The following is a 26,631-nucleotide window of genomic DNA, read 5'->3' as shown; positions in this document are numbered from 1 at the left end:
GACTACATGCTTCTGAATTATTAAAGAGACACAAGCATCAGTACTTAGCCTTGGAGAACGTAGCCTATTAAGTACACACATCTTTAGTTTTCTTTTAATACAGATGGGAATAGAAATATCTGTGTATAATTATAGGCATTATATTTTCTTGTAGTACTTGCAAGTTATATAATATTTTAAAGTGTTATTTTATAACTGAAGAGCACCAAATATCCTAGAGTGAAATCTAAGGAACTTCTGTCTGTTTTAAAGTTAATTGAGTTAACAGGCAAACATTTTTGTTCTGGCTTTATGTGAATAATTGAACAGTTGAGTCATCAATTCTCTTTTTTGGCGGCAGAATTGGGGGAACTCATCAATGATGTCCTATTGTCTAGAACATATAAAACAGTGGAGGTAAAGCCAAAGTGGGTTGCCAAGCTACACAGGCCCCTGATTACATTTTTTCCTGTTTGTACATATTTCTAACACGTTTGACTGTTGCTAGTTTCCATGTTTATACCAATTCTAAGCGAGAAAGAGGGATAAAAATAGGCAGACACATTGACTGAAATGAGGAGTGATAGTCTGCAGTCTGATACAAAAGAAGAGGTGGGAAAGATGACCAGAAATAGTCATTGCAAAAAGTATTTCATGGCCCAGCAATTCTTAGGTGTATACCAAGATAAATAGAAAACACATCTATACAAAAACTTGTGCACAAATACTCACAGCAGCATTATTCATAATAGCTAAAATGTAGAATCAGCCCAAATGTTCATCAGCTGATGAACAGATTTTAAAATGTGGTATATCCATAAAACAGAATATTACTTGGCAATAAAAAAGAGTGAAGTACTGATATGTACTATAACATGGATGTAGCTTAGAAGCATTATGCTAAGGAAAAGAAGCCACACACAAAGGCCACATATTGTATGGTTGCATTATTCCATTTATATGAAATATTGGAGTAGAAAACCCTAGAGACGAAAAGTCAATAAGTGATTGCCAGGAGCTTCAGGAAAGGGGAAATGGGGAGTGACTGATTATGGGCATGGAGCTTCTTTTGGGATGATGGAAATGTTCTAAAATTGACTGTGGTGATAATTGTACAACTTAGTGAATATACTAAAAATCATTGAAATATGCATTTTAAATGGGTGAGTATGTGAATTATAGCTCAATAAAGCTGTTTTAAAAAGTATAGAAGATTGGGGTAAGTACAGAATTTTTATGAAATGTTTTATATGCTATAAGCCTGGGGCATCCTTCTTAAAGTACAATAATCATTTGATACAGTAGATAGTAGTTACGAAACTGTTGTAAGGGAAATGATTTATTTCTCTTGTCACTTGATTTGTGAACTATCAGAAGTAGTTGACATTAAAGTTCATTTTTAAGTTCTTAGTAATCTTAAAATGAGTTATTTTCCATGTATTTCATGCAGTTGAAGTTATAGCTATGTCTTTTAGTGTAAACATGGAGCTTAGTTTAAAATTTGATGATTTAAAAAAGCCTAGGGAAACTAATTTTCAAAAAATATACTTAAAGATTATTGCATCTAACTTATTATAATGTGTCTTCTATTGCTTAAAAATCTAAGAATTTGCAGTAAGTACATTATGTAAATATGGTATATATGAGCTGATCTAGATTGATAGCACTTTGAAAAACCATATAGCAATAATGCATTAAGTGGAATTAAATGAGTCTACTTGGGTAACAGAAGTCAAAGAAAAACAGGAAGTTTGGATTAATGCATAGTTTTTGTTCTGTTGTAACACAGAACTTGCTACAGCTCATTTCTATGAAAAAAATTATATTCAGAATTCAGTAGAGGGTATAACCACTGAAAATGATTTCTTAAAAAGTATTGTAGGAAATCTAGATCACAGTATTCTGGATTAAATGATAATTTAGTTGGCTGTTTTTCATTTAAAGAATGAATGTTTGCAATATAGCTGTACTTTGTTCCCTGCCGTTGAGATATGGGTAGAGGAAGAACTATGGGGATAGTGTCAGGGACAGAATTCTAGATCTCGAACATTTTCTATCTCCCAACACCCCTCCACCCTTCATAATCTGTTTAAGGCACTTGCCGCTGGTTTGGAAGTTTGTGATGTGTCTTAGGTGTGTTGGGACTGACCAAAAGTTGAGAGCCATGGAGAGAGGGAAAGAGAGAATGTAAAGAACAAAAACTAAGAATTATAGAATCAGACATGAAACATAAAAGCCTTAAAAGGAAACACTAGTTGTGAAAAGGCATTGTGTCAACCAGTTCATGTCTGAATCTGAGGAAAATTAGAAAGGAAAGAGTGAAGAGCGCCGAGTGGCTGAACTCAGAGAAGGAGTGAGTAAAGGCAGGAGTTAGGGGTGAATCTTGGGATCTGTGGGAGTTCTGCTGTCAGGGACTATAAAGGGAAAACTGTTGGTGACAAAGAGGAGTTTTATGTTGTTAACCCTGAAATTTCAGATGTGGGAAGGATGGCATCCAGTCAATATAAAAGTTGTGGCTAGAGAGCCAAGGTCTGAGTTGACTGACCTGGCTAGCCTATACTTAGCAAATAGTATTCTTTGTGTTCTCCAGATACCACCAAAATGTAATTAAAAATTCAAATTATTAAAATGGGTTTGCTGTCATGTTAAGAATTAAATTTTTAAAACTCTCAATCCTCAGGTAAAATATTCAGAAACCCTTGATTCTTGTAAATACACCAAGTGTATTTAGTGATGTTTGTTTTTATCAGGTGACTTTAAATTTTAAATAATTCTTAAACATAATTTACATTTCCTCTTATAACTAGGAACCTTTTGAGGATGGCTTTGCAAACGGGGAAGAAAGTACACCAACCCGAGAGGCTGTGGTCACGTACACTGCGGAAAGTAAAGGAGTTGTAAAGTTTGGCTGGATCAAGGGTGTATTAGTATGTACCTACAGACTTAATTTTAGAGTTACAGATTTCTGTTTATTATAAAATCTTCCTAATATCGTCATTAATTCTCAAGATAATGCTTTCTCTTTTTTAAACTGTTTTATATGATTGTTAGGGAGGACCAAATTAATAACTTGTGCTTCCTTTACTTGTGGGTATTAAATTCAGTAAAGGAAATATGATGTATTAATGTAATCAAATTATACTTGATTCTAAATTATATTTTATAACTTCTTCTGAATCTCACATATTGTCACTTTTCAAAAATTAAGTATGAAGCTATTAAATTCATGGGAGCAGCACAATCAGGAAAGCTGGGCAGGCAGTATAGCTGAAGTATGCCTGCTTCCTGTCCTGCTACCATATTGTCTTGATGAGAAATACATAGACGTTAACAAGCAACAGAATAAAGGAGAAATAAGTGTTGAGATGACTTCAGTAGATAGGTTTAGATGATTAAGGATCAGCTTTACTTTCTTTTTTTTCTTTGTTTAAGTAGGCACTAAGGTTCTAACTAGAGTAGACCATCTCAGTGGGACTTTGGAAGCATTAATTTAGAGTTGCATTGACATTTAGGGGAGAAGTAGAGGGAAAATCCCAGTTCTAGTAGTAATTTTATTGTCTAATCAGTAGAGTGTATTTTAAGCTCTGAGTTGTATTGTTTGCCTGTTCTTAGATTTTAGTTTTTAGAAGACTGTATTCTATGAGCGTAGTAAGTAAAAGTAAAAATAAATCGAAGATACTATCTTACAAAGAGTTTAGGTTTTCGAAAGATGGGTGAACAGTTGGCATTTTGTGTTGACAGATATTACATAATACTTAAATCTGATGTAGAAATCATGAAATGATTACATTATAAAAGAATAAATAAAAGTTAAACTTACTTGCATTGATAAGGGGGGAATATAAACTACTCTTTTTTAGGGTTGAAGTCTTAAAATATTCCTTGTACCTTTCTTATTCTTTTGCTTCTGCTGCTTCAGATAAGTGTGTGTGTATGAAGTATATACACACATGTACTCAGATATTACATTTTACTTATATCGTACTTTAAGTAGTTCACATTTAGGCTCTCACTAAAGCTCTTTAAAAAAACTGTTAGAGAGTGGGATAAGAGATTTGAAAGGACCTTCCATAGTTTAAAATGTATGTTATCCTACTATTGGCTAGTTTAGCATTTACTGCGTATTTAATTACTTTTCATCTGTGTCTTGGCCTTTTTTTCTTTTCTAGGTACGTTGTATGTTAAACATTTGGGGAGTGATGCTCTTTATTAGATTGTCATGGATTGTGGGTCAAGCTGGAATAGGTAAGTGAAGTGACATACTGCTCGATTTGTTTGAAAATGAATAGGGAAAGTGGCTGTGTGCATGTGTAGGCTCTGAACCTCATAAAATTCAAACAGTTGGGATAATTCTAAACTATATCTTTGTATCAGACTGTTGTCTTAATGTCACTTTTTTCATAATTCTGATTTGATCTAAAATGGGATAAAAATAAAATAATTTATGTTATAATGTAAATTCAGTATACTTAGACTAACCAGTTCTAGATGTGGTAGGTTTAAATGAGCGTGTAAGTATTCTCAAGTCTCTTTTCTCTTTCCCTAAAGGTCTGTCAGTCCTTGTAATAATAATGGCCACTGTTGTGACAACTATCACAGGATTGTCTACTTCGGCAATAGCTACTAATGGATTTGTACGAGGAGGTAAATTCAGTCTTTTCACATCATCATCATTGGATTACTGACAATAAATTGAGATTTAAAAATATCTCTAATCATTTTTTACCCTAAAAAACCAATATATCAGGTTCTATACAGGCAAGAAAGTTGCTGTTGAGCACTTTTGAACTAGTATTTTGAATGTAAAATTTTAAATTGGTCCATACACAAACATATATGCTTCAAGTTTTTCAGGGTGTTCAGTGTGTTTGGTAGCAAAATGGAGCTTCTAAGTGGGTTTCTGCTCCACCAGGGCACCCCCTGTTGCCTTCTCCCAGGCTTCAGCCCTTGTATCAGTGGTGTGCATCCTGCATTTGGTCAGTATTGTACAGGTGTAACCTCATTCCTCCCCACTGAAGGAAACTTAGGCAGAGTTCTTTCCTCGTGGTCTAACAGTTCTTTCCTCATGTGTGAGTTACACCTTGGACTCTGAATCCATACCCTCGATCTAGCTCTCTTCTGTGGGTACCCTGAGGCTGGTTTTATTGGAGCCCACAAGATCTGCCTTGCAAGGTTTTACTCTCTCCAAGGAGAACACCTAGGACACCAGGAGAATGGCCTTGGGATCCCTGAGAACAAGAAGAAAAGAAATCCATTTTCCAAACCAAAACTCATCACTCAGCTGGAGTGAGGGGAAGGTCCTGGGAGAAAGAAGAAAAAGTGTGTACCAGCTCCTGTGAACTCATCATAGCAGATCAACGAGAAAAGAATCTACCTATTCCATCTGCCTCAACTATTTTGCAGATCTGTATTTGACATTTATATACATGCAATTTCTGCTTTATCTCCATTAATACTTGCAGAAAGAGAGAACCAGAATGAGCTTTTCATTTTCCTCCAGTCATCTTCATATTTCTTATGTACCAGAGGATTCAGATCACTGTGGCCCTAGGAGAAGCTGGTAGCTCACATCAGTACAGTTGTGACTGTGCTGAGCATGCATCACTGTTGGCTGAAGTTTTATGTGAACCTGAATCCAGGTTGAACAAATTGGGGTCCAAGATGTGGATATGTCCAACAGTTAAATGAGACAATGCTGAGAGATTCTTGCTTACTTGTGTAACTGGGTGCCCCATGCTTCATTTCATTCTGCTACTACTGGGGAATGGAAATAGAAGGATAAATGGGATGGGGTGTTAGGTATTTGAGAGGATCAACAAATTATCATAGAATTTCTCCTTGTCTTCAGCTCTTCAAATCTAGATTGTGAGCCTCAAGGGGAATGGGGCATGGACCCACTGTCAGCACAAACCCCAGACTGTTCTCTGTGTGAGTTCAAACTTAGGAGAAGTATAGATTTTCCTGCATTGTGACTAAAAAGCCATTTCATGTTTCAGTACTACCAGTCATTTTCATATATGTTTATGAATACCTCAGAGACATATCTAGTCTTCTCTCCTGGGACACTGAGGAAGTATGAGAATATGGAGTGCATGAAGATATGTCCCAACAAAGTACCACGCGTTGCAATTTTACGTGAGTTTCCTCAAAATGATAGTTCTCTATCTAACAGTAGAGAAAAAAAACATTGGATTATATAATTTGGAATTCTTCTGTTATCATTTATTCATAAATGACAAAGTAAATATGTTTGCTGAAATAATGAAACCTATAGAAGAAGAGAAAGCCGTTAATTTAAAGACATGACCGAATACTTTGAAGCTTTGCTGGAAGGCATTCATTTTTCACTTAGATCAGTTGGTGATGTTAGAAACCTGACTCATCCTTTATAGAATATAAATGAGCTGCATCATCTGCAGTGAAAGTTCCTGGAGATTCTTGCAATAAATGTAAATCCCTTCTGTCTCCTCTGCATATGCTTCGTAGACTTGGAGATCCCTAACAGGATTTATTTTGGTTTTTTGGAAAAACAGTTTCTCCACGTGGGAGAAAGTAGATATAGGTATAAAACTAGTGAGATTACATTGTATTCTGTATTCACGATTTTAAATTAAAGGTATCAGTATGACTCATAAATTTTATCCCAAAACTATATATTTCTTAGCTCTGTCCACAAACATCACCTGTAACAATTTACCAACCCAGTATCAGTGAGCACCCCTAGTGCCCATGTTGTGTGTTTCCATTCAGAGGTACCAGGGGAACCTTGGAGAAAGTATTGATTCCAGATCTGGGTAGGAAATGTTCTAGAGAAGTCTAGACATCTTTTCACATCAGAAAGTAAAGAAGGTATCAAAGGTTAATTGTTTCATGTCAAAAGAATCAAGGAGCCAACTTGAAGAAGCTAATACTGACTTAAATTTGGATAGAACAGCAATAGTACTACTAATAATTTAAATGAAAACAGAAAATCTGTAGGTTCATAGACATGACACACACAAAAATCTCAATTTCACCTTTGAAGAATGCTAGAGAACTAACGTATTTTGAAAATTGATAAAGAATCTAGTGTGAATCAAGTTTTCTGAATGAAAATTTCTTTACCTGAACTCAGTGTAAGCAAGAAATTGATAAGAGGTTTATCCTTTAGGTAGTTACTCTAAAAAATAAATGAAGAAGGAAACAGAATTAGACTACTACAACTTTGTAAACCCTTTACTTAAAAAGAGCACCTCTGAAGTATTAAATCTGAATCACATCACGCTTGTAGCTCCAGGAAGCATGGAGTATGCAGGGGAAAGAGGAACTTACTAAATGGCACTAAATGACAGCAAATGTTAGACTGGGAATCTTCTGAAACAATAAATCCTTGTTTAATAAAATTTTCCAAGGAGCAAAAAAGATGGAGTTATGGTTTGAAACAAACTTTAAGAGACTTAATGTGTAGATGGAGTTTATTTTCTGTTCTTAACAGTAAACCTCTTTATCTTTTAGTAGTGTGGGACCAAGGGTGCCTGCATTGTATGCCTTCTGGCCCAACCCCTGAGGACTCAATTTTGACTTCCTTCCTTGAAAGGACTACATAAGAGGAGCGCAGTAGAGCTAGAGCTATCCAGAGGGTCAGGGTGCAAAGACTTATGTAGGAGAAATGGAGGGACATTATGGGAATAGTGATGTCTGGAGACCCATCTTAACTTTCTGTGGACTGAGAGTTGACTGTTAAGGAAATTAACAAGGAAATATTTTACCCAAAATATTGCTGAAAGGTTGTGGTTGCTGTGTTTAATAATTTCAGTCTGAAGAGCCCTCTTTTAAACTTGAGTGTGTAGTTATTAATATAAAGAACTATTTTGAGGTAGTGCTTGACAGTTTAATTTGTTTTATTTATCTTGGTTCTTAACTGAATTATAACATGTATTTTTGTTATATTAATAGTGAAAAAATAATCTTTTATTCTCATTTTGTAAGGTCTGTGCTTCCAGCTCTTAATGTGTGCTTTTCCCGATGTTGTGTGCTTTATGCCACAGGAGAGATTTAATGTTACTAAGTAGCCTTCACATTGGCTTTAACGGTATATTTTAGAGATTAAACAGGTACCAATCTAGAAAAGTATAGTTTTTTTAAAAAATATAAGTTAACTGTCAACTTGTAAACAAATGTAATAGTGTCCAATTATGAAGTCTAAGATAAAAATGATATGGAAATATTCAGGGTTTCGGGGGGAAAAAAGTCAAAACTTAGAAAATACAAGATTCTTGGACTTCTTAGGTGGCACAGTGGTTATGAATCCACCTGCCAATGCAGGGGACATGGGTTTGATTCCTGTTCCAGGAAGATCCCACATGCCGGGGAGCAACTAAGCCCATGCGTCACAACTGTTGAGCCTGCGCTTTAGAGCCTGTGAGCCGCAACTACTGAAGCCCATGCACCTAGAGCTCGTGCTCCACAAGAGAAGCCACCACAATGAGGAGCCCCTGCACCGCAATGAAGAGTAGCCCCTCCTCGCTACAACTAGAGAAAGCTCGTGTGCAGCAACAAAGACCCAATGCAGCCAATAAAAATAAATAAATAAAATTTATTTTAGAAAAAAAAGGAAATACAAAATTCTTAGTTTCAGTCTTGATTATAGTGGTATTGGCAGGGGTGGGGGTGAGGGGGAACTTTTTTTTTTCCTGGAAGGGGAGTACTATTTAAAGCTACTAGTGGCAGGTTAGAGACCCCCCCACCCCAGTCCTCTGCCTCTACAGAGTAAAACTAGCACCACCAACTAGCTGATGGAATCACTGGCATACTCCCTGTCCTAACAGATACATTCAGGCTCTACAGATTATTGCACATTGGGGCCCAGAGCTCTTTCCTGTTCTGCAAATCGTACCAGTGTTCTTGAGAGCTTGGATTTTACAGAATTTTCTTAGACCATGTGCAACAGGTTCTGCAACTTAGATGGTGCTGGCCATCAGCCACTGTCACTCAGGTCTGCATTTCCTAGACTTCACAGACTAGAGTTTCTTCCATCCTCAGAGAATTAATCTCCGAATATCAACTCATTTATGAAATAGAGGACAACCACAGGCAGACTTTTATAAGATGAAAATGTAAATTCTGGTTTGGAGCATTAAAAACAGAGGTCAGTACACTTTCAAATAAAAGCCCAGGCTACATCAAATCTCTGATAGGTAGTTCTGAGAATCTAAAGTCAATAGAAACCTGCTGAGTAAGATCAAATTTTTATATTCCTTGTATTTCAGTCACTCGACAGATAATTGTTGAGCACTTAGTGTGAGGCACTGGATTTGTAACCGTGCAAGCCAGACAGGATCCTATTTCCTTGGAGTGTATGTTCAGATAATAGTGGCAGTTATTTTTTGAGATCTAACTGCTAGGTATGGTACCATGGTCTTGACATACATTATCTGATGTAATGCAACATTGCTGTTGTATTATGCAAAAATGAAACAATTATACTTTTTTTAAATTAAATTTTATACAAATTCTGCTGGTGAATCTTTTTAAAATATCTGTAATATCTCAGAATTACTTTCACATTCTGGTATCTTTTTCTTTTCTCTGAAATAATTGACCTCCTCATTTTTGTATATAGGTAAAACCAAACATTGGAAGTAAGGAAAAACTAACATTTTTCACATCTGTGAATGATAGAAAATACTCTCTATATTGCTAAAAATCAGATTATCATTGATTGTTAGATTTTTTTTGTTTAGCCCATTATATAATTTTATCAATTCCTATCATTACCAACCAAGAAGTTGTAAGTTAGATCTCGGCTCCGTAGTTCTTTCCTTTTATTGCTAATTTATTTCATATTGGAGTTTTTCAGATCAGTGAGATGTGTGAAGAAGTTGTGAAAAGCAGTTTGATAACAGTTGGGATTTCCCTGGTGGTCCAGTGTTTAGGACTCCTTGCTTACACTGCAGGGGGCACGGGTTCGATCCCTGGTCGGGGGAACTAAAATCCCTCACACCATGTGGCCAGAAAAAAAAGCAGTTATATAACTGTTGTGTTATGAGTTATTAGACTTAAACATAACATTGTGTTTTCAGTTCAGTAAAGCACTACTTATGTACCACAAGTAGCTCAAATGTAAGTCTGGCAAGTAATTGTAAATTTGGCTTGGGTTTTCTCTTTGACTCATTTGGTGACCTTGCAATTTTGCCAGTCTTTAATGATTAAAAATACTTTAACTTGGTTCCCAGATTGTCTGCTGCAGAATTAGAGCTGCATATCTTTGCTCTTGAAGTTTAACATATTCAGGTGATCAGTTACAATGATAATATAGTACTGAATTCTGATCTGAAGATTACGTTTGTCACTTCACCTTTTCCTGTTTGACTTAATAATGGCAACGGAATAGAGGAAATTTACTGAATATAAACAGGCAAATTCCTTATTGTGTATTTGTTAACCAGGGTATTAGAATGTATTTCCTAGAACAATAACTAAAATGGACCCATTTGGAGCTATCATCATCCCATAGCATTCCCAAAGTTGTTCCTCAGAATTTTACACAAGGGGACTTCAGATAAACTGTTGAGTGAGTGTACAGAAGTAGGTGACTTACTGCTCTGACAAAGGATTCTGGAGTATTTGCTAATCGTACCAGGTGAACTCTGAACAGTAATTGCTAAATCGTTTTCTTTCTCATTGATAAGTCTATTACATTTTTGTTATCTTCATCTTTTGATTCCTTTCTTACTCAGTACGTCAACAAAACCTTTATTTTAAAAATTTCTTCAGATACTATAGAATACATAGATGATACATATTATGTCTCTAGTCAATTCCTCTCCCGACTGTCAGCTCCTGTCAATCACTAATCTGTTTCCTGTCCTTTTAGTTTTGCCTCTTTTAGAGTGCTGTACCAACAAAATGATACGGAAGGTAGCCTTCTGAGTCTGGCTTCTTTCACTTAGCAGAATGCTTTTGAAATTCATCCATGTTTTGTGTATAACTAGATCATTCCTATTTATTGCTGAGTATTACTCCATTTTGTAGACACATTACAGTTTGTTTCTCCATTCCCTATTGAGGGGTATTTGGGTTATTTCTTGGCTATTACAGATAAAGCTGCTTAAATATTAGCATAGAGGGTTTTATGTGAACATAGGTTTTGATACTATTTGGGTAAAAGTTAAAGAGTAGAAATGATAGGTGCGTGCTTAACTTTATAAGGAAGTGCTAAACTGATGGCTGTATTAGTATTTCAACCAACAATGGATGCAAATTCCAGCTGTGCTGCATCTGCACATCTGCATCATCACCTAGCACTTGGTATTGTCTTTTTTTGGTCACTTTAATATATGTGTAGTAGTATCTTGAGGTAGTTTTCATTTGCACTTTCATAATGGCTAGGGATGTTGGATATCTTCTCAGGTTTTATGTGTCTACTCAAATCTTTTGCCCATTGTTTTGCAGGGTTATTTATTGAGTTCATTTTATTCTGGTTTCTTACTATTGAGTTTTGAGTTCTTTATATATTTTGTATACAAGACTTTTGTCAGTATATGATTTGCATTTTACCTTGTATCATGTATTTGTTAGTTTGGGTTCTCCAGAGAAACAGAACCAATAGGTAGTGTATATAGGTAGAAAGAATTATTTGAAGGAATTGACTCATGTGATTATAGAGGCTGAGAAGTCCAAAATACTCAGAGTGAACCATCAGTGCGAGGACTCGGGAATGAGCTGATGTTGCAGTTTAATCGAAGGCCAGCGGGCTGAATATCCAGGAGTGACCTGAGTGCACATGTGAAAGCTGTCTACTCTAGAATTCTTTTTGGTTGGGGAGGCGTGTGTCTGTTTAGGCCTGCAGCTGATTGAATGAGGCTCACTCACATTATGGAGGGCAATCTGCTTTACTTATAGTCCATCGATTTATGTGTAAGTCTCACCCACAACACCCTCATAGAGACACCTAGAATAATGTTTGACCATACCTGGGCTCCAGGACCCAGTCAAGTTGACACGTAAAATTAACCATCACACTGTCACTTTGCAACACTAACTGTTTAAAACTGGAGTTTATTACCCTTCAAACTTTACCGGATTTTAAATGTATTCATTTTTCTACCTCATAGTTGTAGTTTGTGTTTTAAACTGAATTGCCTTCAAGCTCCTCTTTGAAGGAAACTCATTTTGATAGAAAATATGTGTCAAAGTTTGATTTTGTTCAGAGATTGTTACCCACAACCTGAGGCACTAAGGATGTCCTAGACCACATGCTTGCTGTGATTTTTCAACATCATATTGGACAGGAAGATTTGTTGTCCAACTTTTGTCTAATAGTGAGCATTGGTTACAATAAATGAATGTGAAATAATCCAAAAGAAATTAACTTGGACTTGGACAGGTGTTTTACTGTTTCTAAAAATTCAAATATTTTTCTCATGAATATGAAACATTTAGTCCACCTTAGCACATAGAAAGAGCCATATGGTGCTAAATTGAGCCATGTGTGATTTGTTTTTATTTCTATTGAGATGTAATTGACATACAGCACTGTACAAGTTTATAGAGCATAAAAAAATGACTTATGTATATTGTAATGATTACCACATTAAGTTTAGTAAACATCCATCATTGGATATAGATACCAAAGAATAAAATTTTTTTTCTTTGTGATGAGAACTTTTAAGAGCCACATGTGGTTTAAGAAATGTCTGTTTTGTGGCATAGTTATTAGACAAACATCCAGAGTACCTGGTCAAAATATAGTAAATATTGCTCCTACCTTCCTGCCTGTAATTTTTTTTTTGGTTTTTTATCTTTGTGCATATTACTTTAAAGATTCTATATAGTTTGAGTTGACATCAGTTGTTGTGAGTATTCATGAAAGCTGTATATGATAATTTCCCTTTCCACAAATCTTCTTTGATCGATCGATCGATCTTATTTATTGGCTAGTGCTTTTATTGTTCTATCTTGAAAGCTTTGCTTATCCCAAGGTCATGATGATATTTCCACATGTTTTCCCTTAGGATCTTTATAGTCTCAGTTTTTAGGTTTTTTAACTATGAATAGCCCTCACATTAGGTGAGACAGAGATGGTGCTTCTCTCCCCTGTTTTTATCCCCTCATATAGATAGCCACTTGTTCCAGCATCATTTGTCCACCAGCTGTCTATTCCATGTTGAATTAGTTTCAGTACTGTTGTTGAAAAATCAATTTTCTGTGTATTGTCTGTATTGTATCCTGTTCCGTTGATTTGTTTATTTTCTTATGCCAGTTATTCCAAGACTACCCTCTTTTGATTGCTTAGCTTTATAAATCCTAAGTCTTTAAACTTTGTTCTTTTTCAAAATTGTTTTGGCTCTTCTAGTTTCTTTGTATTTCCATATAAACTTTTTGAAATAGCAATATCAATTCCTACAAAAACAAAAAACCTTGCTAGAGCTTTGAAATTTCACTCTTAAAAAATCTTTTTGGGAAAAATGGTCTTCTTAACAATATTGAATCTTCCAGTCTCTAAACATGATATATCTTTGCATTTAATTAGATCTTTGTTTCTCTCAGTAGTGTTACGTATTTTCAGTATAGAGGTCTGGCATGTTTTGTTAAATTTACCCCTCAATCATGTTTTTCATCTGGTAAATGGTATTCATAAATTTCATTTTCCAATTTTTTTTATGATTGTGTATAGAAATGCAATAGACTTATGTATCTTGGTTCTCTATTCTGTGACTTTGCTAAACATAAAGTCATGTTATCTATGAATAGAGGTGGCTTATACTTTCCTTCCAATCTCTAGTATTTTCCTCTCTCTTTCTTTCCCTCTCCCTCTCTTTTTTCAATTTGTTGAATTAGCTACCTCCAGTACCACGGGGAATAGAAGTGGTGAGAATAAACATCTTTGGCTTGTTCTCAGTTTTAGGGTAATTGAGTTCAATATATCACTATTAAGCTGTTAACTATGGAGTTTTGGAAGATGTCATTTGTCAGATTGAGACAGGTCTGTTTCTAAATTGCTGACTATTTATCACGAATGGATGTTGAATTTTGTCATGCTTTTTCTACATCTGTTGAAATGGTTATATGATTTTCTTCTCTTATTCTGTTATTATCAAGACTGTCTCATTTCAATTCTTTGAAATTCATAGTGACTTATTTATGGCCAATAATCATATGGTTCCTGATTAACCTAGTCAGGGTTTTGATTTGAAATCTAATGAGCTGCAGGGACATGTATCCCCAAATCAGTAGGCAATAATAATGGAACCTAGTGTGTATAGCATTGTCATTACTTAGTATCTCTGGTATCTGACTCACTGATGTCTTGTACACTCAGGAGACAGGGCATTTATCAAAATTATGCGAGTCCATGAGGGTATTTCTTCCATATTGACTTCCTGTGTTTGCTTGAACAGTATTTTTTGTAAATAAAATAGTTATTTTTTCTGTTGTTGCCTTTTAATCATTTTTTTCATACTCTTCATCTTACTCAATGATAATAAAAAGACTGATTTAATTACACATACTGTGCTGAGTAAGCACTTAAGTCAGAGAGACCTGAATTTAAGCCTAGTTCTCTTACTATTTGCATGGCGTTGCTCAAGTTATTTAACCTCTCTAAGCCTTAAATTTCATATGTGTAAAGTGGGAATGATAATAGTACAGTTATCCCTTAAACAACTCAGAGGTTAGAGGTGCTAATGACCCCTGTGCAGTTGAAAATCCATGCATAACTTTGAGTCTCCCAAAACTTAACTAATAGACTACTGTTGCCCAGAGGCCTTGCAGATAACATAAACCATCGATTAGCGCGTATTTTGTGTATATGTGTTATATACTGTATTCTTACAGTAAAGTAAGCTAGGGAAAATAAAATATTGTTAAGAAAATCTTAGGGGAGAAAAAGTACATTTACTATGCTGTACTGATCCCATAACTTTTACATAACGTGTTTTCAAGATGAATCATCTGTCAGTACCTACATCAATATTGTCTTGTATGATACAAAACACTGTATATGTTACACATATTACTAGCACTAGAGATAAAAAAAAATGAAAAGATTCACTTTGCTGTACACCTGAAACTAACACAACATTGTAAATCAATTATACTCCAGCAAAAATTTTTAAAAATAAGCTGGAACGAAGTGAGAGAGTAGCATTGACATATACACACTACCAAATGTAAAACAGATAGCTAGTGGGAAGCTGCTGCATAACACAGGGAGATCAACTCGATGATGGGTGATGACTTTAGAGGGCTGGGATAGGGAGGGTGGAAAGGAGTTGCGGGAGGGAGGGGATGTGGGGATATATGTATAAATAGAGCTGATTCACTTTGTTGTACAGCAGAAACTGGCACAAAAGTGTAAAGCAATTATACTGCAATAAAGAGCTTAAAAAATATATGAGAAATTTAAAAACCATTAAAAAATGAAAAGATAATGTGAAAAAAGAAATTTATATTTATTTACAGGTATTCATACATTGATAACAAAGAGGCAGCAAAATGATTGCCCTATTGTAGTCCAGTATAATGATACAATTGAGTTATGATAGCCTAGCCTATACACTGAGTGAATCGTTGTACAGTCTTTTATGGCTTACAATATTACAACGTTTTTAAAAAAACACTTATCTGTGATGATACGTAATTTCTCTAATTATGAGAGAGAGAGGGAGCTTGGCACATACTGCACAGTAATTAATTCTCTAAGAGCAAAGTTATATAAAAACCAAGAAAATTAACACATTAATTTTATATTAAATATCACTCAACTTATACCTATGTAAGGTTAGACTAGTATTCACATATATTTTATGCATTCATGACATACTTAACTTGTTCTTAATTTTTTCAGTATTTCTGTGCTCTGCTATTCGTTTTTTCAAATTGTCGCAGTATATTGAAAAAAGTTTTTCAATATAGTGAGTGAAAAAAATCCATGTATAAGTGGACCCGCACAGTTCAAACCTGTGTTGTTCAAGGGTCAATTGTACTTGCTAGAATTAAGTAAAATGCGTAATTTTACCTAATTACAAAATAAAAATTTTAATTTAAGGTATTTATCACTCTATGCTGATTAGTAAATAAACCAGTCTTTAAGAGTTATAGACCTTTTGTACTATCTATTTTCTTGCTCAGGAAAAAAAAGGGGAAGAAAAAACTGCTCTTAAAACTGGTTGCAGGACTTCCATGGTAGTTCAGTGGGTAAGACTCCACACTCCCAATGCAGGGGCCCTGGGTTCAATCCCTGGTCTGGGAACTAGATCCCACATGCATGCCACAACTAAGAGTTCACATGCCACAACTAAGAAACCCACACGCTGCAACTAAGACCTGGCACAGCGAAAATAAATAAATAAATGAATATTTAAAAACAAAAAAAAACTGGTTGCCTCTAGGATGTAGGAATAAGAAGTGAGAAGAAATAGGGCACAGTACTTTTGCTTTTCATCAGGAATTTAAAGTAGAGGAAGATGAGCCAGTGCTTTTATATTCTTCATGTGTAACTTTATTTTCTTAAAAAAATAAAAATATTTTAAAAAGTAATGAAACTGGATTCTAGGTTTTAAGTTTAGGTATCCCATTTGGTAGAAGATTTTTAAATCTGAAATGTCAGAATTTGTTACTTATAGTCATTATTTCCCTTCTCATTGTCTTTACCCATGTTAAATGCATCTTAGATATATATTTTCTTATTAGTAATAGAAAGATTTGAAATTTCATAAAATCAAAACTTTAAACACATAAATGAATTCTTTGCTTTTACTGGTTCTCTTGGTTATATTTCTCATTCTAAAGTTTTATATTGTAAACTATTGAAACACATGAGTGGTTGACTGATTTCAATTAACCTTTTATTGTGACTTAATTCTCTATAAAATCAAGGTACATAATATTTGTCTTAATTCATTATTGGTATTGGGATTAAATGAAATAACTTACATGAATTTTGAAAACGTTTGTTAAATATAGGCTGTGGTAACTATGATATTCCAGGGATTTTCCTTGTGATTATTTATAATGTGATTTAATATCTTCAAAACTTATTCTAAGGTCTTTATTTGACATAAAAATTGTCATTATATAAGTCCATTAGAATTTTTAGTGTTCAAAAATACTTGGGGGAAATTTTTTAAGTCATTTCATCTCATTAAAAAAAATGAGACCAATATTAAATGGTCAGGTTGCAATTGTTTTTCTTCAGAATTTTCAAGATGATGAAAATTAATTGGTAAAGTGAATTACTGAGGAAGTTTGGTGGAAAAGTTTAAAGTATAGAATATTTTGAGTAACTTGATAAAATTAACTACAAAAGCTATTACAGGTATTTCCAGAGTAAAGTTTGAGTATTTAGTACTTTATTAAGCTGAAGAATCTGTTGTTACATTTGTCTTCATTATACTGGGAAAACAGTAGAAATAAATATTAAGCTGTTTAATGGCATTTCATTATATGGTCTTGAGAATGAAATATTTCATCAGTGTCTAGAAACATGTATATAACTTAATGTAACTTCATTATTATTAAAACTAAGTTTTGATTAGGACCTAGAGACCAAAAATAAATTAGAATTCTAGTAGAGCTCTTAGAGACTTCAGGTAAGCATTAGACTGACTCAAAATCATAATACTGATTTGTTTTTTAAGTTAGGAAAATACTTGCTTCATGATAGCTTACTTAATGTCTTTGTGTACTCCACCATTTAGGCAGGATTTATTAGAATACAAACTATGTCTCTTTAGGATGCCAGTATGTGCTGTTCTTTAAGTTTCTTGTGATGCTTTCTTTTTTGCCTTAGTATTCACATTACTAGCAAATTACCACATTAATTTAAGTAACTAAAATTATGTCAATTGTGATTTTAAATGTTACATTAAGATTAAAAATATTACTTAGAAAATCATTGGGAAATGATCTTGGTGTCTCTGAGTATGAGGAGGAGGCTGTTACCCATTTTAATCTAAGTTTTAAAAGAGAAAGTAGGGATTTAAATAGGATCATTTTATATTTAACGTGAGGAGAATTCTTTGAATGTTCAGAACTGTTATGAATGAAGTGGGTTGTAAAGAATTCTTTCTGGGTGTTTCTTCCTAAAAATATGTCATCCACTTGCCTGTTAGTTTAACTGCTGTGTTCACTGGTGGCATGTGCTTTGTGAACTCTTGTGTGTTGAAAGGATTATTTGACATTTAAAATTCTAACATTAGCACTTTTGGTGCTTTTTTTTCCTAATTAAAAAGATTATTTGACATTTAAAATTCTAAATTAGGACTTTTGGTGTTTTTTTGTTTTGTTTTGTTTTGTTTTTCTTTTCTTTAGGAGGAGCATATTATTTGATATCTAGAAGTCTAGGGCCAGAATTTGGTGGTGCGATTGGCCTGATCTTCGCTTTTGCCAATGCTGTTGCAGTTGCTATGTATGTGGTTGGATTTGCTGAAACTGTGGTGGAGTTGCTTAAGGTAATGACCTTTTTCCAGTCATTTGTTTCCCAAATCTTTATTGAGGCGTTATGTGCCACTTACCATGTAAGATGCTAAGAAAGCAGCAAGGAACATGAAACTCATCCTTCAAGAAGTTTGGTGTGAGATAGACCAAAAATTTATTATAGGATGTCAAAAATGGGTAACTGTAGGAGGCTTTGGCAACACGAGGCGAATCACTTAATTAATCATCCAAGAGTGGGGTGACAGAGGCGTGTCAAGGCAGGGTTTTCCAAGGAAGGGAGTCCAGACGTTAGCAGGCAGGTAGGAGAGGTAAGGTATGGTATAGGGAGAATAGGGAAGAAAAAGAAACAGAGACCTAGAAGGGGTGGAGTACGGTATGTTTAAGAAAAAAAAAACTGGGAATATTTCAGTATGACTGGAGCACAAAGTGGCAAGAGATATAAGATGAGAGGGAGAAAAAAGGATCGTGTCAGGAAGAGTCTTATTTGCTGTTAAATTTGGATCTTATCTTGACTGAAGTTGGGGATCCATGATAATCAGATCTGGGGCCTAAAGAAATATCTGACCACAGTATAGAGGATGTATTTGAGTGATCACAACTGGAGATGGAGACGATTTAAAAGGTCGTTGTCACTATCCTGGGAGAGGAGATAGTGACTAATATTAAACCAGTGCCCAGTGGGGCTGGAGAGATGTGGGTGTATTTTTTAAAAAGTTGAGTAAGTGGACTTGATAAATGGGATGTGGGAAATTAGAAAAAGAGAAAGGAAGATTTAGATGGATGGTAATGCCATTTACTGTGAGAGAGAGAACACAGAAGATTTTAGTTTTGGATGTCTGATTTGGTATATATAAGTAGAGCTGGCCAGAAAGTGGTGATGGTATTTCTGTGGAGTTGAGAAGAGAACTTGTTTGAAAAGAGTCATTAGTATGTGTGTAGCTAAAGCAGTAGAAGTGAAATAGGATCAATATTATTAAATGAGAGGAACCTTGAGTGACACCTACAGTTGTTCATGTTAAGTTGTAACTATTCTTCTGTAGTACGTGGTATACTATGAGATGTAACATCTGAAAAGGACTGACACTTGCATTGGCATTGACCTTAGCTGCATAAGCCAAAGGGACAGAGAAAAGGAAGTAAGGAAGCAATATAATCATAAAGAATTCATATTCACTCATCATTTAGTATATGTTTTTAATGTCATTGATATTTAGCCACAAATAATTTTGCTCTTAGAATGGAACAGTGTGTTTTTGGAGAGCTGCATGATAGCATGTTCATCTCTTTTCCTTATGCAACATAAGCGACCATTAAAAGCATGAGCTCACTAACCACAGTGAATACAAAATATATTTCTGCTTTGTAACTTAAAAAAATCCTATTAGTACTACTTAGTCATATTGTGATTTTTTTCTTTGCTTGTTAGCAGTTTTTTTTTTTATTTGAGCCTGTATAAAATACAGCAGTGTTAATAATTTGAGTATATTTTTGGTGTCTTCAGATGTTTGAATGACACCTTAATAGTAAACAGTAATTCATTCCTTTTCCCTAGGTCTCTCTATTCATTCCTTAGACAGGCATTTATTCAACTTCTACATGTGAGGCACTGTGATATCTCTAAAACGTTTCAAAAAGAATTGAAGAATTTGTCTGAAGTAACTAATATTGCTCATTCTATTATTTTCTTTTTATAGGAACATTCCATACTTATGATAGATGAAATCAATGATATCCGAATTATTGGAGCCATTACAGTGGTGATCCTTTTAGGTATCTCAGTAGCTGGAATGGAGTGGGAGGCAAAAGTAAGTAGTGATATCATTGGAACATCTGTAAATGCTGAATGTACAGACTTTTAGAGCTTATGTTTTACAAATGTTCAAAGATGTAGTAATACTTTCAGATTTCAAAGGTTCCTAAGTGGCCATTTTCAAAGAAGTTTATGTATAAGGTCATTTTCTATTTGGCAAGGTGGGGAGTATTTGGAGATAACAGTCATTTTAAGAGGTAATCAGAGTGTGGAAGAAAAAAAGAATAATAGGGTATGTCAGAGGGGTTTAGTAAAGGTAATTTTAGTACTGTAGTTTTTTTCTATATTTTTAAAGTTTGTGTTATTTGTTAGGAGGATGTGTACATCTTTAATTCATTTCAGAAATATGTGGCATGATCCTACTTTTGCTATTCATTTTCCCCCAATGTTTCCAACATTCTAGGATAGTTCTTTAAAGAGTATTCATTTAACAAAAATTTAGTAAGCACCTGCTTTGTTCTTGGCACTGCATGAGAGGCAGGGGAAACAAGACAGAAGTCCTTTTCCTCATGGGAGTTGTATTCTAGTGGAACTGAAGTAATGTATAGACACAATATGTTTGATTTTGATTTTTAATGTTTAAAATTTCAGGCTCAGATTGTTCTTTTGGTGATTCTACTACTCGCTATTGCTGATTTTGTCATAGGAACATTTATCCCATTGGAGAGCAAGAAGCCCAAAGGTTTCTTTGGTTATAAGTGTAAGTAAGAAAGAATGTTTTTTTAAAGGTACATATTATAGCATTCTAGTGTTAAACAAATTTAGTACATTTTACATATTTTGTAATGTACTTGAGTTTGGTATAGTGACTAACACTAATTGACAGTCCAGTTTAGTTTGGTTCCTTTATGTTTGTTGTATAATTGGAATAAAAAAATCACTTTTATTTACATCTTTCATTTTTCATTACTAGCAACAAAAGGTGATAGAGTATAGAAAAATCAATGCTACTGAAGAAGAGTGCCTTTGTCCTCTTCTCATTTGGGGAATTTGTTACCTGAAATTGTAAATTTTGTTCTAACATCACTTTTTCATTCTTTTAGTTGTATTTAAACACAACAGTCTAAAAAGTGCCTAAGACTGCGAACGCAACTAAAGATATTAGTTTCTTGGTATAATTTCAACCTAAGTTTTTCTACAGTTTACATTATTGAGAATTTTCCAGTTTTCATCTTCCATATCCTTTTCTTTCTGCATCTAATTTTCACTATAAGTGAAATTTACTTGTCATTTTTTGTTTCCTAAAGTGTCTTTCTGATCTCTTCCTCTCTCCACCACCCCCACTGAGCAGCCACCCTAAACCTATCTCTGCAAGGTAGAATGGAAGCCAGAAAGAATAGTGCAGTACCATCAGAGATGCTTGTCACTTAGGGTAATAGGTGTGTCTGTCTTAAATTGACAAAAACTCCTTGTTTTGAAACCCTAGAAGAAAAAGCCTAGCTTCAGTTCTCTTGAGTTGTTTAGTCCAGAGCTACTCTTTACAGAATGTTGTCTTGGGCCTTCTAACTATATTCTTTCCTTTGGCAATATCTATTCTCATGGCTCAAAATGCTCTCAAGAGACTGACATGTTTCTATTCCTGGAACTCTCCTTGAAACTCCAGATGTAGGTATATGTTCAACTGCTTATTTGATGTCCCTCCCACCTAACCCTTCTAAGACTTCTCCAACCTGATAAGTGAAAGAAACCAGGATTTCAGTGTTTTCTACTCACCCACTTACTTTCTAATCCTTCTCTAATCAGTACATTATTCTCCCACCGCTAGGTTGAACCACTGCAGTACCTCCTAAGTGGTCTCCCTGCTTCAGATGCTGATGCCTTCAGTCCATTGTCCATGCAGCATCCACATAAGCATTAATTACATCACATTAGTTGCATGATTCTGTGCACACCTTGGCTTTATGTTATATTTAGGACAAAACCTAAATTCCTATAAAGTAAAATTTTCTTAATCTCATCCCTGCTGATCTCTTCAATCTCATTTCATCTCCCCTTTACTGTGAGAGCTTTGCATTCTTTTAGTTCTTCAAAAGAGCTAAATCTTTTTTCCTGCCTCAGGGCCTTTCTACACTTTGTTGGCTATTCCTGGTGTACGTTTTCTCCTGCAACACCACGTGGCTGGATCGTGCTCAAAAAAGCCTCAGCTTAAGTGTTAGCTCCTTAGTTGTATCTCTTTAGCCTTCTGTAACACATGCGGTTCCCATTGTATGTACCTTTACTGCTATTTGCAGTGACCTTTTTCTTATTTTATAGCTCTCCATTGATTATTCTTAAGTTCCGTGAAGGTAGCTTGTTGTTGTTGGATCTCTCAGGACCTTAAGATACTGGATGGCTCCAGTACAGCACCTGGCATATAGTATATGCTCAAATATTGGATGGATGGATGGATGGATGAATGGATGAATGACCATTAATTGGTTGTTTCAGTGTCAGGGCCTACGCGAATAGATGAAAACAGTAGGACTAGTTGAAGCTTTCATTATTGTTGAAATGGAAGGGACATTTACCTAGCTTGTCTTAGCTAAAAATTATCTGGATGCCAGGTGAATAGTTTCAAAAGTCAAACAAATCACCACTAGGAAATAGAGAAAGCTGTACAGATAGATAGTATATAAGTTGGATATAAGGGAAAAAATGGTTCCAGGTTAGTGTGATGTCCCTTTTGTTCTTCTACCTGCTTTCTTGTTTCTTTGACCTCTTGGACTAGAGACAACAATCAAGTTAGAGGTGCTTGAAACATAGTTAGTAAGGTATACAAAATAGTAGGGCGTGAACCAGGTCAAATCACTGTTTTGAATGTAACCTGTTTCTGTCATGCAAGAAAAGAGGAACACCAATACTTGAATTAGGAAATATTCAAGAATTTACCAGTTACTTGAACTGAAGAAAAGTCAGGGATCATAGATAACCACTTACTCTTAACCTAAATTATATGGTCCAATATGCTATCCATTGATTGCCAAAAATATTTTGTTCTCTATAGCTGAAATATTTAATGAGAACTTTGGGCCAGATTTTCGAGAGGAAGAGACCTTTTTTTCAGTATTTGCCATCTTTTTTCCTGCTGCAACTGGTATTCTGGCTGGAGCAAATATCTCAGGTGATCTTGCAGTAAGTATTATAAAGTGCTATATCGATTTTATATAAAAATGATATATATATATTTATTTTTAAACGTAGACTTAAAAAATGTTCTTGTCTTCTAGGACCCTCAGTCAGCCATACCTAAAGGAACACTCTTAGCCATTTTAATTACTACGCTGGTTTACATAGGAATTGCAGTATCTGTAGGTAAATAACCTTACATTTGTTATATGTTTCAGAAACTTAATACTATGAACATTTATTTTCATGATAATATATTTCTAACTTTTAAATTAAGAAATATTTCAATAAAAAGACATGGAGTTTTGTATTTTATTTCCAAAATACTTAAGTAAACTAGTGGTGATTTTTATAGACATTATCTAAGTCACCAAATGTTCTATTGTTTCACCTCTAAGATTTTTATTAACTATATAGTAAGTTAGAAAGTTATGTAAAATCTTATCTGCAGATTTTTAAATTTCACTGAAATATATTTACAGAAAATGTAATTCATGTATAGAAGTAAATGCGTTTTACTTTCTGATCTTTACAAATTTTGGAATTTTTTTCATGATGGTTATGCTTTTACATAATCTTGTTGTATGAAGATTGTTTCAAGGCCATTAATCAATACCTGGCATTTTCACCATCTGATTTCAATGAATAGGAGGTACTACATTGAATGAAAGTATTATTAAATTAATGAAAATGATTTTAAGCCATTTTGATACATTCATGGAATCGTAACATTTTAGAACTTTAAGAAACGACTTAAGTGGTCAGCCAATGTCTAAATCTTTTATAGATAAGAAAGTCAAAGGTCAGAGATTTTGCTGCCAAAAATAAGACAGCATTTCCTTTAAAAAATTTTCATGGCAAAGAGGATTTTGGTGTTTTTATTTATTTATTTATTTGTTTATAAATAAATAAGTAAATAATTTTGAAAGGCTATTTATAATAGGAGTTTTTTTTTTTAATTTTATTTATTTATTTATTATTTTTTGGGGGGTACACCAAGTTCAATCAACTGTTTTTATACACATATCCCCGTATTCCCTCCCTTCCTTGACTCCCCCCACCTCGAGTCCCCCCCACCCTCCCCGCCCCAGTCCTCTAAGGCATCTTCCATCCTCGAGTTGGACTCCCTTTGTTATACAACAACTTCCCACTGATTATCTATTTTACAGTTGGTAGTATATATATGTCTGTGCTACTCTCGCTTCGTCTCAGCTTCCCCTTCACCCCCCGCCCCCTCCCACACCTCGAGTTCTCCAGTCCATTCTCTGTATCTGTGTCCTTATTCTTGTCACTGAGTTCATCAGTACCATTTTTAGATTCCGTATATGTGAGTTAGCATACAATATTTGTCTTTTTCTTTCTGACTTACTTCACTCTGTATGACAGACTGTAGTTCTATCCACCTCATTACATATAGCTCCATCTCATCCCTTTTTATAGCTGAGTAATATTCCATTGTATATATATGCCACATCTTCTTTATCCATTCATTTGTTGATGGGCATTTAGGTTGCTTCCATGTCCTGGCTATTGTAAATAGTGCTGCAATAAACATTATGGTACAAGTTTCTTTTGGGATATAATAGGAGTTTCTTTAACTGAAACATTCTAGTCCAGAAAAAATTTAATAACTACTGATTTTACATATAATTTGCATACATTGACTATAGATACTATCTTGTCTTGAATTTATTACACATTCCTGAAACTACATGCTTTACCCAGAAAACATATGTTCTTAAAAGGTGAGCATTGTCTTTAATGTTTAAGTTCTAAAATTCAGGTTTTACAGTTAAAATTTTTAAGCATACTACAAGTATAAATCTTAGTCTAGTACTAATGAAAAGAATCACAAACTCCAAATTCATTGACTACAGAATATAAATTTCCATATATTTGAGTAAGAAAATTTTTATTTTTGCCATATATTAAGTCATTTGTTGCGAAGTAATGATGGAACTGTAGTTATAAACTCAGCTACTAATTTGCATAAAAGTAATTTTGAAATTTTACTAAACAAGAGTTATAAATGCTAGTAATTAATATTATGGCAGGCTGTATTAACATTTAAAAAAGTAATTGGATTACAGTTATCATTGGAATGCATATGTAAATTCCTGAAATTCATTTTGAAAAAAACAAAATCAATACGCTTACTAGCAAAATATTTTTGTGTTCCCCTAAAAGTTTCTAGCATACTTATATAGATTATACATAAGCTAGCTGAGGATAATATAGTTTTAATTTAAAGAATGATATAACTGATTATGTTTCATGGGAAATAATTTGTTACTGTAGGAAAACATCTCTGTTTTTATCTGACCCTCCAACACTGCTTGACCTCATACTCATTTCATTTTGTCTACACTAGGGCAATAGGAGTAGCCCTTTCTCCCTGATATTCAGTAGCTGGGCCGGTAAAGATCCCCTCTACACCAGTGATTGTGTAACTAGCTCAAGCAGTGGAACCTTTTTCCCCCAGACAATTTTGATGGAGGACATCAGAATATGAAACATAAAAGCATAGCTGCTTTAGGGTTAGATAGGGCACTCTGTCTTCTCCCCTCACCCTCCAGTGGTTTCATGGGTACCTTTAAGGAAAGACGGTTTTACAAACATTGCTTTGAAAGTTTGAAGAAGAAATTTAAAAATAACTGTATATAGACTGTCATTAAAATACACTTCTTTTCAAAACTTAATTTTCATTTTATTCAGTTTTTGTTGTAATGCCTATGATTTTTACCTCATATATGACGAGACAGCAATATTAAAGTGCTTCAAAAGTAAAAGTAAATGAACTCTAAGGAATGGTCATTATTGTTAGTTGTACATATGTTATTCCAAATAAATTAAGTTCTTTTTTTTAAGAACTTTTGTTGAGATGGAATTGATATACAATAAACTTCATATATTTAAAGTGTACAATTTGATACTTTTTCCTTATTAGTAATGTATATATGGTATTCCCAATCTCCCAATTCATTCCATCCCAACCCCAAATTAAGTTCTTTTTCAAGAATACTTTTAAGATATTTTATTATGGAAGTTTTCAATTTTGCACAAAAGTAGAGTATTTTCTAGTGAGCCCAGTATAACCATCATCCAGCTTCAAAGAAGTTATCAAGAATTATCAGTACGTAGTTAATCTTGTTTCATCTATACCCATTCACTTTGCTCCATGGGTTATTTTAAAGCAAATCTCAGATACCATATGATTTTTTTTAATGTTTTTTAATTTATTTTTTCTATTGAAGTAGAGTTGATTTACAATGTTGTGCTAATTTCTGCTGTACAACAAAGTGACTCAGTTATATACA

At 34.3% G+C, this 26,631-nt stretch overlaps 1 protein-coding gene across 1 annotated transcript in view; it reads left to right on the top strand.

Moving 5' to 3' along the window:
• The window catches only part of SLC12A2 (solute carrier family 12 member 2), a 97,054-nt gene that overhangs the window by 24,565 nt on the left and 45,858 nt on the right, over positions 1-26,631 (top strand). The window contains exons 2-9 of the mRNA XM_057736047.1: positions 2,787-2,906; positions 4,149-4,224; positions 4,528-4,623; positions 18,274-18,413; positions 20,094-20,204; positions 20,801-20,909; positions 23,193-23,320; positions 23,416-23,500. Of these exons, the coding sequence (XP_057592030.1) occupies positions 2,787-2,906; positions 4,149-4,224; positions 4,528-4,623; positions 18,274-18,413; positions 20,094-20,204; positions 20,801-20,909; positions 23,193-23,320; positions 23,416-23,500 (865 nt within the window). The remainder of the gene's footprint in view (positions 1-2,786; positions 2,907-4,148; positions 4,225-4,527; positions 4,624-18,273; positions 18,414-20,093; positions 20,205-20,800; positions 20,910-23,192; positions 23,321-23,415; positions 23,501-26,631) is intronic.

Source organism: Hippopotamus amphibius, chromosome 1, assembly GCF_030028045.1.
Source record: "Hippopotamus amphibius kiboko isolate mHipAmp2 chromosome 1, mHipAmp2.hap2, whole genome shotgun sequence".
In the NCBI taxonomy this organism is placed as follows: domain Eukaryota; kingdom Metazoa; phylum Chordata; class Mammalia; order Artiodactyla; family Hippopotamidae; genus Hippopotamus; species Hippopotamus amphibius.
The sequence above is the reverse complement of the archived record's forward strand: the minus strand, read 5'-3'. Positions and strand labels throughout refer to the sequence as shown.